This window comes from Mauremys mutica, chromosome 12 (assembly GCF_020497125.1).
Source record: "Mauremys mutica isolate MM-2020 ecotype Southern chromosome 12, ASM2049712v1, whole genome shotgun sequence".
NCBI lineage: Eukaryota > Metazoa > Chordata > Testudines > Geoemydidae > Mauremys > Mauremys mutica.
This window is the reverse complement of record NC_059083.1, coordinates 49,918,569-49,934,042: the sequence shown is the minus strand read 5'-3', so window position 1 is coordinate 49,934,042 and position 15,474 is coordinate 49,918,569. Positions and strand designations below refer to the sequence as shown.

At 44.5% G+C, this 15,474-nt stretch overlaps 2 protein-coding genes across 2 annotated transcripts; both read right to left on the bottom strand.

Annotated features, from left to right (window-relative positions):
• Nucleotides 1-4,684: 4,684 nt before the first annotated feature.
• Nucleotides 4,685-5,650, bottom strand: LOC123346881 (olfactory receptor 10A7-like). The gene has a single exon (XM_044984327.1). It carries the CDS (start codon nt 5,648-5,650, stop codon nt 4,685-4,687), a length of 966 nt encoding a protein of 321 aa, XP_044840262.1.
• A 6,951-nt stretch (nt 5,651-12,601) lies between these two features.
• Nucleotides 12,602-13,468, bottom strand: LOC123346880 (olfactory receptor 6N1-like). Its single transcript, XM_044984326.1, has one exon. It carries the CDS (start codon nt 13,466-13,468, stop codon nt 12,602-12,604), a length of 867 nt encoding a protein of 288 aa, XP_044840261.1.
• Between the last annotated feature and the right edge of the window lie 2,006 nt (nt 13,469-15,474).

Sequence of the window (15,474 nt, the reverse complement as noted above, 5' to 3'; positions counted from 1 at the left end):
GTTATAATGAATGACAACCAACATTCTGAAAGGGATATTAAACCTCATGTTTCAGGGCTTGAGCCAATCTCTATGTAACAGAGACCAAGGTGAGAGCTATATGGGGGGCAGCTTATCCCACCTCTACCTCCTATGGGATTCTTCCACCTTCCTCTTAAACATCTGGTTATGGCCTCTGTCAGATAGGATATTAGACTAGATGGACTTAGTGTCTGATCCAGTCTGGCAGTTCCTATTTTCCTATGAAAAGAGAAAAGGTAAATCTGGGGTCATTCCGCTCAAAGCACAGACCAGTATCTGGGTTCTGGAATACTTGAGTTAGATACTAGTTGAAGAGGGCACATTTGACAGGATCTATCTCCATCCACTAGAGGGCAGTCCCCATCCCCCCATTTCCTTAAATTATTTTGATATTGTCTCCATACAACATACTTCTATTGTCTATAGATCCATTCCATTTCTGCATCACACAAATCTCCATACACCTGCTTTTGAGAAATTCGTATACAAGCATGAAGTTCTCATTTTTTTAACCCAAGTTTTCTCAGATGAACCCAAATAACATTACTGTTTCAGCTTTTTGGCAACAAACCACTTGATTTATTTATTATTAGTTAGTTAGCAAAATAGACTGGGAAAACATTAGTCTCAACCCATTTTTGGGTTGGTTGGTTTGTTTTTATGGTGATGGTGTTTGAACTTTTAAATAAGGGTCCCACTTCAACCTATCTTTCAGCTGAATAATTTTGTGTCCCCAAATCTTTGTTGCGAACATTGCCCAATGTGACGTATTGATTCCTTATGTAACCCTTCTTCCAATTGGAGTCGGCAGCAAAAGGGGCCAGGTTCAATATCTAAGGGTTCCTTTCCAACAATACAACACAAAACCGGCAACAGCCCCAACCCAGAGGCAAAAGTTCCCCTCTCACAAGCACAGAGTCTGAGTGCAGAAAAAAAGTTTTAATAAAAAGGGGGAAAGTAACCTGACAATAACTTTGGGAAAATACTGCAAGCAGGATTCATAACATAAAATCATGAGCAAAACACCGACTCTAGAGTATGTTGGGCAGTGTCCTTGTGCCTCAGGTTCTTAAGTCCAGCAACCAAAAGTTCCTTTAGGGTGCCCCTCCCTTCACCACTCCCCACTCACAGTTATTGTCCTTGGTCAGTAAAGACCCAGATTTCAGAAGTGCATCTGTATGAGTTCACCTCCCACCCCGGGCGGGGGGTGGGGGGTGTTGGGGAGAAAAAAATCACCTTGCTCGCTCCACTGTCCAGGTTCTTGTCCTGACATCTGCCGCTCCACTAGCTATTCCCTGTACCCTCTGGAGTGGTTTGAGGGCCCACAACTTAACACAGCTCTCTGTGATTTCAGCTGTTAGCAAGCAAGCCCAACTACTATTGCAGGCTGGCCAGTCTCTGGAATCAGAGACACTGTCCCAAAACAGGTCTAATGCTTAGAGCTGGTTATTGGTGATTTCAATTCTGTTGGTTTGTAACAAGACTTTTCAGGTGATTCTTACTAAACTCTATCATTAAACAGTAATGAAAAAAAGGCCACACCACAAACTGCCTGTCCCCGCCCTCTCTCAATTCCACTGGGCTTGGCACCCCTGTCTCCTGCTTACCGAATGCAGTTTAGCTGAGGGTGAGTCCCTCCATCAGAGTATGCCCAGTACAGTTCTGCTGCCCTTGATCCCCACATAAGGATACACAACTCTTTTATGACCTCTGCTCCAATAACAAAGTGACTTGTGATCCAACACCACCAAAAGTCATTATTTGGGCAAAGCATTTCCATTGCGTCTAGGCAGAACCGGCATGTCTATGCAAACAAGGTCAATTCATGAAATCATCTTCCCGCGTTCATCACTAGAAGTCAGGGGAGAATTCATGCAGACCTTGCTTAGAATTATAAAAAGGAGAAGATCCCACAGGAAGAAATACTTCACAAGTTGATGAAACTCTAGGTGAAGGCCTGTTAAAACCTACTGCCCATAGAATAATACATAATATTAAGCCTATGTCTGCTGCCACCTACTGGGCATTTCAGAAAATAGCTGTCCATTTCTCCTGCTTTGAATGTGCTGCCCTCTAGTAGACACTTTGCAGCATCACTGACCTTTCCTTTTCACATACAGGACTCTATCCTCTTTTGAAATATATTGGCCAATAAGGTGGACCTTTCCTCATTTCTTTCAGTCTGCTGCCCCTAGGGTCGATTACACAGCATGACAGTCTATTGCTTTGTTCTTAGCCTCTGCTCTCTTCTGGAGTTGACTACAGTGGATGTTGTAGCTGCCTCTTTCCATCCTTGATGCTCTTGTGTCCCCGTTGGCCATTGTTCTACAATGGTGCACTTTTCCCATCTTTAGGTAGTGTTGGTTACCTAGCGCTAGTTAGGCTCACTGTTTCACATTCCTTTATTAACACGGCTTCAGAATTCCTCAATTTCTTCATTTATACATTGCTCACTCACATTCCTCACTTTGGTTTCTAAAGATATTTCCAGTTCATTGCATAGCATAGAGGCTCAATGATCCACACAATTCTTTCCTGACCATTTGCACTGATGCCATCTAATCTGTATGATACAGCTTTACCTCTGTCCACTTCCCTTTGCCGGTCATTTGGCAACATCACTTTTCCTTTCATGACTTCCACTTTGGCTGCTATCCAATAGGCAGCACTGCTGCAGCTTTCCCATATCTGTACCTTCTAGTGACCCGAGAGAGCATAATCACATCTTTCCTCCTTTCTTACCTACTGCTAGGTGTGTGCTGCTCCAAATTAGAGCCACTGGGAACAGAACCGTACAACAGCATGATTGCAACATTAGTGGCTACAAAAGCACATACAATAATAGCAGTTGTATCTGATGTGCATCCAACAAAGTGGGTATTCACCCACGAAAGCTCATGCTCCAATACGTCTGTTAGTCTATAAGGTGCCATAGGACTCTTTGCTGCTTTAACAATAGCAGCGGCTCTCAAAGGTTTAGCAGGGTTTCCCATCCATCCAGTGCATTTCTGTTGCTGTGGGGTCTGTTTCCAATGGAAATGCATAGATTGAACCTGTATTAGAGAGAGTCTGTGACTGTGCAGAGCAGAGACAACACAACACACACAGCCAAAAAACATTTGATGAGAGAACCAACCGTGACAGAACCCCAGTGACTATTGAAGCTGAGATTCTCAGAGGCATCTAAGAGAGTTAAGCATCCAACTCCCATTTCAAAGGGATTTGGGTGCCTAATTCTGTTAGGTCCCTTGGAAAATGGTTTCTGTAGGGGTCAAATCCTACCATTCTCACTAGTGCCCAGCTCCCCTACCCCTGGCGTGCTCCCAGTGACTGAGCCAGCACTGCCATTTTGACATCACAGGAGTTCTTCCCATTGGTAGGTTGTAGCCACTTCCTCTCACCGTAGGTTGTCTCACACCCTGAGGGGAGGGCTATCCATGGAGCAGAGCTGTCTAAGGCACCTGGGCCAGCTGGACACGGTGCCCTGAGAACTAGCCCTCTCGGGACGTGTACTCATTGCAATCAGTTTTAGGGACACTCATTGTAACAGGTCCCTTCCCTTTGAACTGCTCTGTGCAGCTGGCAGCACCAAAGCAGCTTCTGTCCTGCAGGGTCACATGCCAAATCCCTCCTCGGCGCCCGTTTGACAGACACAACTCCAGGAATGGCCTCAGTTCTACATGTGCCCTGGAAAACACCCACCTGTGTCTGGACAGTCCTAGTGCCCCTGACTTGTGAGTCTAGCTCTTTGTGTGCCCAGCCTTCCAGCTCAGATAAGAGCTATGAAGCTGTTTCTGGTGAAGTGTCCAGAGGGCACTACTGGGGCCTGGCTGTTTGCATCCGGCCTATGTGACTGCAGTGAAGGTGGTGTTGCAGAGGGATATGATGGCAATAATCACAATTTCATGGGTGGCAGATTTCCCATGCTTGTGTCCCCATCTATGCTGCACCAGGAGTTAGTATTTTTATTGTCCAAAAAGTAATTTTGATCAAAAACAGGTTTATTTATGGAAATAAAAAAATTGGTGAAAATTGTCTCCATTCTGCCTGGTGCCCATTAAACTCCATATTGGAAAGATGGTTATGGCCACTTCCCTCCCTGGTTTTTCCACTTAGATGGACAACACTGACCCGTGTTCTGGCTGGATTGTTCATTGTGTCCTTAGGGGCATAAGAAATGCAGCAAAAAACATGATGTCACCCATTGTGTTTTATTTCTATTTGACTGAATTAGATTACAAATCTTTATTATCTAATATAGAGAAACAATGAACAGGGGACATACATAGGGATTTACTTTGATCGTTAGTGGATTTTATGCCTTACACAATGTCAGCTCTGTGCAGTTCCAAACGTCGTACACACTCCTCACATAGGGTGAATGTTTAGTCAAGACCATGGACAAAAAAACCCTTCATACTCCATGTATCGGTTCTGAACATTAGAGAGTAACAGATCTGTCCACAACTTCATTTTCCTATATGATGTGTTACATGGAGACAGCATGGGACTGTAAACACTGTCTCAATAACTCCCTAAAGATTATCTCCATTTTTTTCACATTACTGGTGAGATTTTTCATGGGGGGTTTCAACTCAATTTCAATGGGGCTGATAGCCTGAGGTTTTCACAGCTGCCTGGCTGATTTAGGCAAAGTTGTTATCTAGGAGTGTCTGCATGTTTTTGTGAAAGCCACATATTTACTGACTGCTTTGCTCAAGGCTTCCTTGACCTCTCTGTTTCTCAGGCTGTAGATGAGGGGATTTACCAGGGGAGTCAGGACTGTATAGCAAAGAGAGAGCACTTTGTTTAGGAAACTTAATGTGTCGCGTTTCGGTAGCAGGTACACAATCATTAGGGTTCCATAGTAAATTGTCACCACAATGAGGTGAGAGGAGCAGGTGGAAAATGCCTTTTGCCTCCCGGTGATTGAAGGGATTCTCAGGATGGTGGTGATGATACAAACATAGGATGTCAGGGTTAGGAGAAATGGAGGCAGGGTGAATACACAGGCTAGTATGAAATTCAACAATACGATCAGGCGTGTGTCCCCACAGGAGAGTTTTATCAATGGGATGATATCACAATAGAAATGGTCAATTTCATTTGGGCCACAGAATATTAACTGTGACATGAATAATACAAAGAGATCAGTAACCAAACAACCATTAAACCATGACCCAGCAGCCAAGTGGAGGCAAAACCTGGTATTTGTAAGAGCTGAATAGTGCAGGGGTTTACATATTGCTAAATACCGATCATAAGACATTGCTGCTAGGAGACAGCATTCTGTAGCTGCCAGAGCACAAAAGAAATACATTTGTGTGAAGCAGCCAATGAATGAGATGGTTTTGTCCCCAGTCAGGAGACTGGCCAGCAACCTGGGCAGGATGGTGGAAGTGTAGCATGTCTCCAAGCAGGACAAGTTGCCCAGAAAAAAGTACATGGGGGTGTGAAGGTGTTGATCAGCCACAACAAGCACCACAATGAGGGTGTTCCCAGCCACAGTTGCCACATAGATCACTAGGAACATCAGGAAGAGAACAATTTTCAGGTCAGGGAGATCCCTGAATCCCAGGAGGATAAATTCTGTGACCGTTGTTTGATTTCTCCGGTCTGCGTCTGCCATGTGTTGAGTCTAGGAACAATAAAGCAAACTGTGCAATTGAATTGGAAAAACACAGAGCTAAAAGGTAATCAAGAGTCGTGAAGTAATTCAATAAATAGTCAGAAACTCCCCTCCCTCTTCTGGTTATCAGCTGAAATTTTAAGGCTAATCACAGACTTCAGTCAAAGTGCAAGGAGTCTTAATTCAACAACAAGTCTTTTGTATCCATGTAGACCACCCTCTGCCATATCAGAGCAATAACTAATATAACATTCCATTTCTCTGGTAGCTGAATACTGATAAACAGGTCAGTCTCTTTCTTTAGCTACTATTGTATCCCATCTAGTGACATACTGAAGATTAACAATGATGCTTAAATGCAGTATTTCACTTATAACAGGAGATATACCAATCTCCTAGAACTGGAAAGGACCTTAAAAGGTCATTGAGTCCAGCCTCTGCCTTCACTAGCAGGACCAAGTACTGATTATTGCCCCAGATCTCTAAGATTTCCAGTGCAGCCTATTTTCCTTAGGCATCGATTTTCTGTTAATTAATGGAAATTAACAATGTTTCCTGGGATATTCAATATTTCAATGTCCTGTAAGAGACGAATAACTCCCGCCCCTCTGACAAGAAACCAGTTTATGCCATAAATTTATGAAGTGGAGTAAATTCTCCCTTAGTTCCTGTGGTGGTGATGGTGACGTGGTCAGGAACTGGCAATGCCTTTTCTGTTCCCCGACGTTCACTATGTAGCAGTAATAAAATACAGCTCTTTGGAAGGTGGATGTAACGAAGGGACAAAACTAGGCTGATGTAAAACCCTAACTGGGGAGTGACCTTCCCCATGCCATAATGATTGTGGGTTGATAACACAAGAACAAGAAAAGCACTGGGGGCTGAGAAGATGCTGTCCCTGTCTAGAAACAATCTGGCATGTGTCATCCGGGCTAGTAAGACTCTATCAGCATTTTCCACCCCATTGGGACACACTGTGAGCCAGATTCTCAACTCATGTAAATCAAGGTAGCTCTGTTTGTGTCATTGGGGCAGATCCCCAACTGAGGACCTGTCACAAGACATGGATCTCACGCTCCATCTCTGTGAAATGGTGCTATGAACGCTGACTGACACTGCTATGGGAAAGTGAGGTTAAAACTGCTAATATTCACCTGAAGAAGAGCCCTGTGTAGCTCAAAAGCTTCTCTCCTCCACCAACAGGAGTTAGGGCAATATAAGTTATTACCTCACTACCTTGTCCATCTAAAATTCACAAACCACATTCATGCCTCTGTTTGGTGGTGGTATACGAATATAGTCAGGAAAATGGTGCTCACCTGTAACCACAGCACAGCCCAGGCTTGAAGCAATGAGCTCTTATTTTTCAGGGCTTGCCACCAGGACGTAGGTTCATCGGCTAAGGTTCTTGTCTCTTCTCTTTTTGAAGAAATTGCATTTTCTCATTGAAGACACCTGCAATTACCTGAAGGGATGAGCAGGTGCATTTTTATCTACCTTTAGAAAATGATTTTTCCCTTTGATTTACTAAGGGTAAATGCTGCCTCATATTTGTATTCAGTCTTCACGCTTTTTAATATGGTTCCACTTCAGCATTTCTCCCACTTGGTTCATTTTGTGTCTCCACAGGTTTGTAGCTAACAATGCCCGATGGGACTTGTACAGCATGACTTCTATAAGTGCAACAGTTTTAAAATCTAATGAATCTATGTGTAAAATAATGAACAAACACCAGCTTTCATCTTTGGGAGATGCCTATCCAAGGTGATGGCCTGTTATAAGTGCAGCTATTTTCAGAAATGCCCACTAGATGGCAGCATATATTGACTATTATTAAAGGAATGGTGTAAGTAGATTATATCACCCTTACAACATGCTTTCACTTAGGGAAGAAAAACTAAATGCACAACTAGAGAATGGGGGATAAATGGCTTGGCAGCAGCACTCCTGAGAAGGATCTAGGAGTTGTGGTACATCACAAGTTCAACATGTTTCAGCAATGCGATACTGCTGCTGCAAAAAAAAAAAAAGGAAATGCAATTTAAGGTTTCATTGACAGAGGCATAACATGCAAGTCTCAGGAGGTGATAGTACCAATCTGCTTGGCTCTGGTTAGGCCTCAGCTGGAGGCTATGTCCAATTTTGGTCACCAGTGTATAGAAAGGATGTAGAGAAACTGGAAAGAATCCAGAGGTGAGCGACAAAGATGATCAAAGGGATGGAATGCAGCCATATGAGCAAAGGTTGAAGGAACTGGGTATGTTTAATTTGGAAAAGAAGAGATTAATGGGGGACATGATAACGCTCTTCAAATACTTGAAAAGCTGCCCTAAAAAAGAGGAGAAAAGTTGTTCTCTCTTGCCGCAGAGTGCAGGACAAGAGGCAATGGGTTCAAACTGCAGCATAGCAGATTTAGATTAAATCTCAGGAAAAACGTCCTAGGTGTAAGAACAGTAGGAGAATGTAACAGACCACCTAGAGAAGTTGTGGAATCTTCTTCACTGGAAGTTTTCAAAAGGAGGCTGGACAGCCATGAGTCTTGGATGGCTGAGACTCAACAAGTCCTGCATCTTGGTAGGGGGTGTGACGTTATTGATATAAATTGGGACCATATAGAACATGGGTTGCAACCAAGGTCCTGTAGTGGCACCAAATCTTAGGTAAAGGAGGTCATATAAGGTGTCTAAGACCAGGTTATGGGTTGCTGGTTATAATTATGCTGTCTGTATGTCTGTATCATTTTTAGTTGAAGTTATGAATGTTGGCTCTATGCTGTCTGTATTTCAAGTTGGTGCTGTGCTTCTGCGGGAAGCATCCCAGACAAGCTGGTGTTAGCTCTGCTTAGCCTGCTTGATGGCCCATTAAGGACCATCAGCTACACAATTGACCCATGGAGAGAAGGCAGACACGCCTTGTGACTCAGCAAGGTATGCAGAGACTTGTCCATGTGACTGCAGACTCCATTTTGCTGGGATTTTCCACAGTAAGAATAAAGAGATTCTTACACCTGGAAAAGCCTATATAAGGCTGATGCATCATCTCCATCTTGTCTTCAATCCTGCTTCTTTCCTCTGGAGGGACTTTGCTACAACCTGAAGCTCTGCACAAAGGACTGAGGACCCATCCCAGCGGGGGATGTTCCAGAGACTTAATTTGAACCTGCAGTTTACTCCATCACTGCTGCAAGCCTGAACTAAGAACTTTGCCATTACTGTATGTAATTGATTCCATTTAACCAATTCTACCTCTCATCTCTACCTTTTTCCCTTTGTAAATAAACCTTTAGATTTTAGATTCTAAAGGATTGGCAACAGCGTGATTTGTGGGTAAGATCTGATGTGTATATTGACCTGGGTCTGGGGCTTGGTCCTTTGGGATCGAGAGAACCTTTTTCTTTTATTGGGGTGTTGGTTTTCATAACCATTCATCCCCAGGACGAGTGCACTGGTGGTGACACTGGGAGACTGGAGTGTCTAAGGAAATTGCTTGTGTGACTTGTGGTTAGCCAGTGGGGTGAGACCGAAGTCCCTTTTGTCTGGCTGGTTTGGTTTGCCTTAGAGGTGGAAAAACCCCAGCCTAGGGCTGTGACTGCCCTGTTTAAGCAATTGGTCCTAATTTGGCACTCTCAGTTGGGTCCCGCCAGAACCGCATCGTCACAGGGGGTTAGACTAAATGACCCTTGAGGTCCCTTCTAACCCAATGATTCTATGCTGCCACCTATTGGCCATTTTACAGTATAACTTTCCCATGATTTTGTTGGCTACTGAAATCCATAGGTCACTAGTCACCCCACCCCCTCATTTCTTCTAATCTGCTGCTATCTAATGTCGATTTCCCAGCATGACAGCCTGTTACTCTGCTCTCCTCTAGTGGATTCTTCTTACTATAGCTGCCTCTTTCCCATTTTTGACTCTGTTACCTGGTGGACATTATTTAATATAACCAGGGGCGGCTCTAGGCACCAGCAAAACAAGCTGGTGCCTAGGGCGGCAAAATGTAGGGGGCGTCCCCTGCCGCCGGGGAGGGCGGGAGGCTGGGCCGGCGGACCTGCCGCAGTCATGCCTGCGGGAGGTCCACCGGAGCCCCGGGACGAGTGGACCTGCCGCAGGCATGACTGCGGAGGGGGCGCTCGTCCCGCGGCTTGGCTGGACCTCCCGCAGGCATGACTGCAGCAGGTCCACCGGAGCCCGGGACGAGCGGACCTGCCGCAGGCATGACTGCGCCGGGTCCCTTCTTCCCACGGCTCCGGTTGAGCTCCCGCAGGCATGCCTGCGGGAGCTTAACCGGAGCCGCGGGAAGAGGGGACCCGCCGCAGGACCGGGGAAGGGCGGCGCAGCGCACCGCGCTGCTTGGGGCAGCCTGATTTCTAGAGCTGCCCCTGAATATAACAGCTCATTTCTCAGTCACTAACATCTCCTACTGTCCCCTGTTCATTACAAAGCACAGAGTTCCTTTTCTCTTCAGTGCTCTTTGCTCACCACTTATACAGTGTTATACAGCTTCACCTCCCTTTCCACTTCCCTCCCTTGGTCATTTGACTACATAAATTTTGCTTTCTTGCCCTTCCACTTTAGCTGCTGTCCACTGGGCTGCACCTTTCCCATTCTTCTTCCCTCTAGTGGTCCCAGGCAGCATAACTGCATCTTCCCTCATTTCTTACCTATTGCTAGGTGTGCCCAGTTCAAAATTTTAACCATTGGGAACCAAATCACACAACAGCATGTTTGCAACAATAGCGGCCACAACTACACATACAACATTAGTGGATCTCAAAGGTTTATCGGGGTTTACCATTAATTCAGTGCGTTTCTGTTGCTGGGGAGCCTGTTTCCAGTGGAAATACATAGATAGAAAATACAGAGACAGCAGCCCAGTGGTTCTCCAGGTTGAGATTCTAAGAGACATCCAAGTGAGATATGCACCTAAAGCCTTTTGCAATGGGAGATGAATGCTTAACTCTGTTAGGTCACTTGGAAAATCCTTTCCACAGCGCTAAAGTCCTGCAGCTGCCCAGCTACCCTGCCCCTGGCCAAACCCTGACATGCTCAGAGTAGCTGAGCCAGCACTGCCGTGTTTGGCAGTGCTGCTCCTTGCTAGGCGATAGCTGCTTCCTCTTTTCATAGGCTGTGTCATGGCCCAAAGACCGGACCCTGCATGTAGTAGAGCTGTCCAAAACATCTGGGGCTGGCTGGACACCATGTCCTGAGAACTAGCCCTTTTGGGACATGCATTCGTTGCAGTGAGTTTTGGGGACACTCATTGTAACAGGTCCCCACCCTTTCGACTGCTCTGTGCAATTGGTGGCAGCAGAGCAGCTCGTGCCCTGCAGAGCTGCATGCAGAGTCCCTCGTCAGTAACCATTTGACAGACTCGATCCCAGAAATGGCCTCAGTTCTAGAGGTGCCCTGCTCTGTGAGTCTACCTCTTTGTTTGCCCAACCTCCCCCCCTCCAAGGGCAATGTGAACCTGGAGCTATTGCTTTGCTGGAGCTGGTCACAGCCACGCGTAGCCCAGGTAAGAGCTATGAAGCTGTTCCTGGCAAAGTGTTCAGATGTCACTGAACTGACATGTTTGTATCTGGCCTGTGTGAGTGTAATGAAGGTGGTTGGTTTGCAGGGGGTATGATGGGGATGGAAATAGGCACAATTTCAGAGGTGGCAGATTTCCTAAGCTTATGACCCCACAAAGGCTGCACCAAGAGTTTGGACAACAAAAATACCAACATTTATTTTGATAATAATGGCTTTTTTACAGATATATAAAAAATGGTTAAGATTGACTCCACTGCTCCTGGTGTCCATTTGAAAACTTCATGATGAGAACATGATTTTGGCCACGTCCCTCCCTGGCCCTTCCACTTAGATGGACAATGGGAGTTTTCAACTTAATTTTAATGGGGCTATGTGATGGGATCGCCGGTGTACAGCCTGGAGCTGTGAGACCGCTGTGCCCCCTTATCTCTCCAGCCTCAGCTGTCTGTCATGATGCTTTAATAGTGAGAAGCAGCAACCACCTCTCCCCCACATTGCTTTATCACTCACACAAGCATACACAGACACACTCAATTGAGTTGCATGAATGCTCTCCAAGCTACTCATGAACTATACAGAGGGAGACACCAGCAAATGCCCCAAGCCTTGCACCCCAGAAATGTACCATCTTACACTGCTCAAGACCTTTTCCGGAACAATGCAAGCTCATTGGTTAAGATTAAATATTAAAATAAATAAGAAAAAATTAAAAACACATTATAAATCCTAAACTTTATCAGAATCAGTAGGATTTGATTCAAACAGCTTTTCTCACCCCGCTGGATGCTGCAGCCAAGTTACAGTTTTTAATACACAGGCTGAGTTCCCCTCTCAGCCTGGGATCAACCTCCCCAGTTCAAAGTGTTTCTCTTCCCAGTATTCTTGTTGCCTCCAGAATAGGTGGGGGAGGAGAGAGGTGGTCTCATGATGCCACTGTCCCTTATTTTATACTCTGGAAAAATACTGGCCCAGACATGTCCTGGTGGGCCTTGCTAAGTCATAGAGTTCAGCAATTCCCATTGTGTGATGCTTGCACAACTGTCTTACAGATTTGTGAATGTCTTGTTTACAATTCCCCTGCTGGTCAATTCCCCTGGTGGGCTGCTGATGGTCGTTTAACGCCCACCTGAGTGTGGGTCAGCTCCTTTGTTGTCACTAGAGAACTAACAGTGGGGGACTCACAGACTCCCAACATATTTTAATAACAACCATATAGCAAAATCTCATACCGCCATATACAATGATATACCTATTTTAACAGAAGATTGAGTTTCAGCAGGCATGCTTTTTATTAAATATCACAACCAAATACAAAAGATGAATATAGGGGTTACAGGGTGCTACTTTGAGGTACAGTGCATCACAGGCTCATTTCTTCAATCACCCAGGCAGCTTTCAAACCTCAGGCTAAATTATTGTCTCATAGTCTTTGCATGTTTTTGTGAAAGCCACATTTACTGACTGCTTTGCTTAAGGCTTCCTTGACCTCTCTGTTTCTCAGGCTGTAGATGAGGGGGTTTACCAGGGCAGTTAGGACCGTGAAGCAAAGAGAGAGCACTTTCTTCAGATCTCTGAGTGTATCACGTTTTGGAAGCATGTAGACAATGATTATGGTTCCATAGAAAATTGTCACCACAGTGAGGTGAGAGGAGAAGGTGGAAAAGATCTTTTGTCTCCCGGTAATGGAAGGGATTATCAGGATACTGTCAAGGATAAACACATAGGACGTCAGGGTTAGTAGGAATGGAGGCAAGGTGAATACACAGGCTAGTATGAAATCCACCAATATGCTTAGGTGTGCGTCACTGCAGGAGAGTTCTATCAGTGGGATGGGATCACAATAGAAATGGTCAATTTCATTTGGGTCACAGAATATTAACTGTGATGGGAATAAGACAAAGATTGTAATAGCCAAGAAACCATTTAACCATGACCCAGCAGCCAACTGGAGGCAAAACCGGTTATTCATAAGAGTTGCATAGTGCAGAGGTTTACATATCACTAAATACCGATCATAGGACATTGCTGCTAGGAGATAGCATTCCGTAGCTGCCAGAGAGCCTGAGAAATACAGTTGTGTGAAGCAGCCACTGACTGAGATGGTTCTGTCCCCAGTCAGCAGACTGGCCAGTAACCTGGGGAGGAAGGTCGAGGTATAGCAGATCTCCATGTAGGACAAGTTAACCAGAAACAGGTACATGGGGGTGTGAAGATGGTGATCAGTCACAACAAGCACCACAATGAGAGTGTTCCCAGCCACGGTTGCTATGTAGATCACTAGGAACATTAGAAAGAGAAGAATTTTCAGGTCAGGGAGCTCCCCGAATCCCAGGAGGATTAATTCTGTGATGGTCATTTGGTTTCTCCAATCTGTGCCTTCCATGGGTTGAGTCTAGGAACAAAAAAAAATAAAAAGCTGGGCAATTGAATTGGAAAAACATAGCATGAAATGTTAATTAAATCTTGTGAATTAATACCATAAATATTCAGTATATTCCCTGGACAGATCACTGGTACCCATGTAGACCTCCCTCTGCCATATGAGAGCAATGAATAATATAACAGCCCATATCTCTGATAGAGAATTGGTCTGATCTGTCATATCAGAACTTGGCTATCTATCATATCCCATCCTGTGACATATCAGAGCTTACGAATGATGCTTAAGTTCTTTATTTCACTTCTGTCAATAGCCAGAATCATGCCAGGTCTTAGGAGTCAAAACCAATAAGTACATCAATTCAAATCTTGGACTCAGATTTTTCATTGCAGTCTAGTGTCGATATACACTGATCCCTTGTTAGATTTAATGGAAATTAATCTAAGTATATGGAATAACGCAGCCTCTGGCAGGACACAACTGAGAGTATCAATTCAGGATAAGATTGCTTTGAGCAGGGCAGTTACAGCCCAAAGCTGGAGTTCCTTTACTATTAAGGATGCCAAAGCAGCCAAACAGAGAGGACTTTGGTTTTACCTCACTGGCTAAACCAGAAGTCAAAAAAGGAATTCCCTTAGATACTCCTGTTTCCCCACCAGCATCACTCCGTATGGTGATGACTGGTTATGAAAACCAATATCCCAGTAAAAGAAGAAAGGTTCTCCTGACCCCAAAGGACCAAGCCCCAGACCCAGGTCAATATACACATCAGTTCTTACCCACAAATCACACTGTTGCCAATCCTTTAGAATCTAAAATCTAAAGGTTTAATCATAAAAAAGAAAGAAATATAGATGAGATCTAAAATTGGTTAAGTGGAATCAATTACATACAGTAATGGCAAAGTTCTTGGTTCAGGATTTTAGCAGTGATGGAATAAACTGCAGATTCAAATCAAGTCTCTGGAGTACATCCACAGCTTGGATGCGTCATTCATTCCTCCGTTCAGAGCTTCAGTTTGTAGCAAAGTTCTTCCAGAGGTAAGAAGCAGGAATGAAGACAAAATGGAGATGATGAGCCTGCCTTTTATAAACCTTTTGATATGTGGCTTGTGCTTCCTTTGTCTCAAATACAAGCTACCCAGCACCTGGCATGGAAAAACCTTAGAGTTCTGTCCATAGGCATTTCCCTGTATGCCTTTCTGAGTCACAAGCTGTATCTGCCTTCTCTGAATGGGTCAGTTGTATAGCTGATGGTCCTTAATGGGTCATCAAGCAGGCCAGGATGATGCAAATTGTGTGAGGTGTCACCCAGAATCATAGCACAAGTTTGAAATACAGACAGTACAGAGCCAATACTTATAACTTTAAATATAAACATGATACATGCAAACAGGTAGCATAATCATAACGAGCAAATCTAACCTCCTCATAGACACCCACTTAATCTCCTTTGTACAAGATTTAGTGCTACTACAGAATCTTGGTTACAACAATGGTTTATACAGTCACACTTCGTGTCAATAACGTCACAACATATATCCTGGTATATTCAGCATTTCTATGCCCTGTAGGAAAAGGAACAATTTTTATCCCCTCACAAGAGATCAGTTTATGTTGTAAATTATGAAGTGGAGTAAATTCTCCCTTCGTTTCTGTGGTGGTGATGGTGATGTGGTCAGAGACTGGCAGCACATTTTCTGTTTCCTGATATGGATTATATAGCAGTAATAAAATACAACTCTTTGGAGGGTGGATCTTAGGAAGGGTCAAAACCAGGCTCACGTGCAACACTAACAGGGGAGTGACCCCACCCCACTCCATACTGATTGTGGGATGATAACATAAGAAAAAGAACTGCACTGACGGGTTGGAGAAAAAGGATGCTGACCCTGAACTCAGAGTCTAGAAACA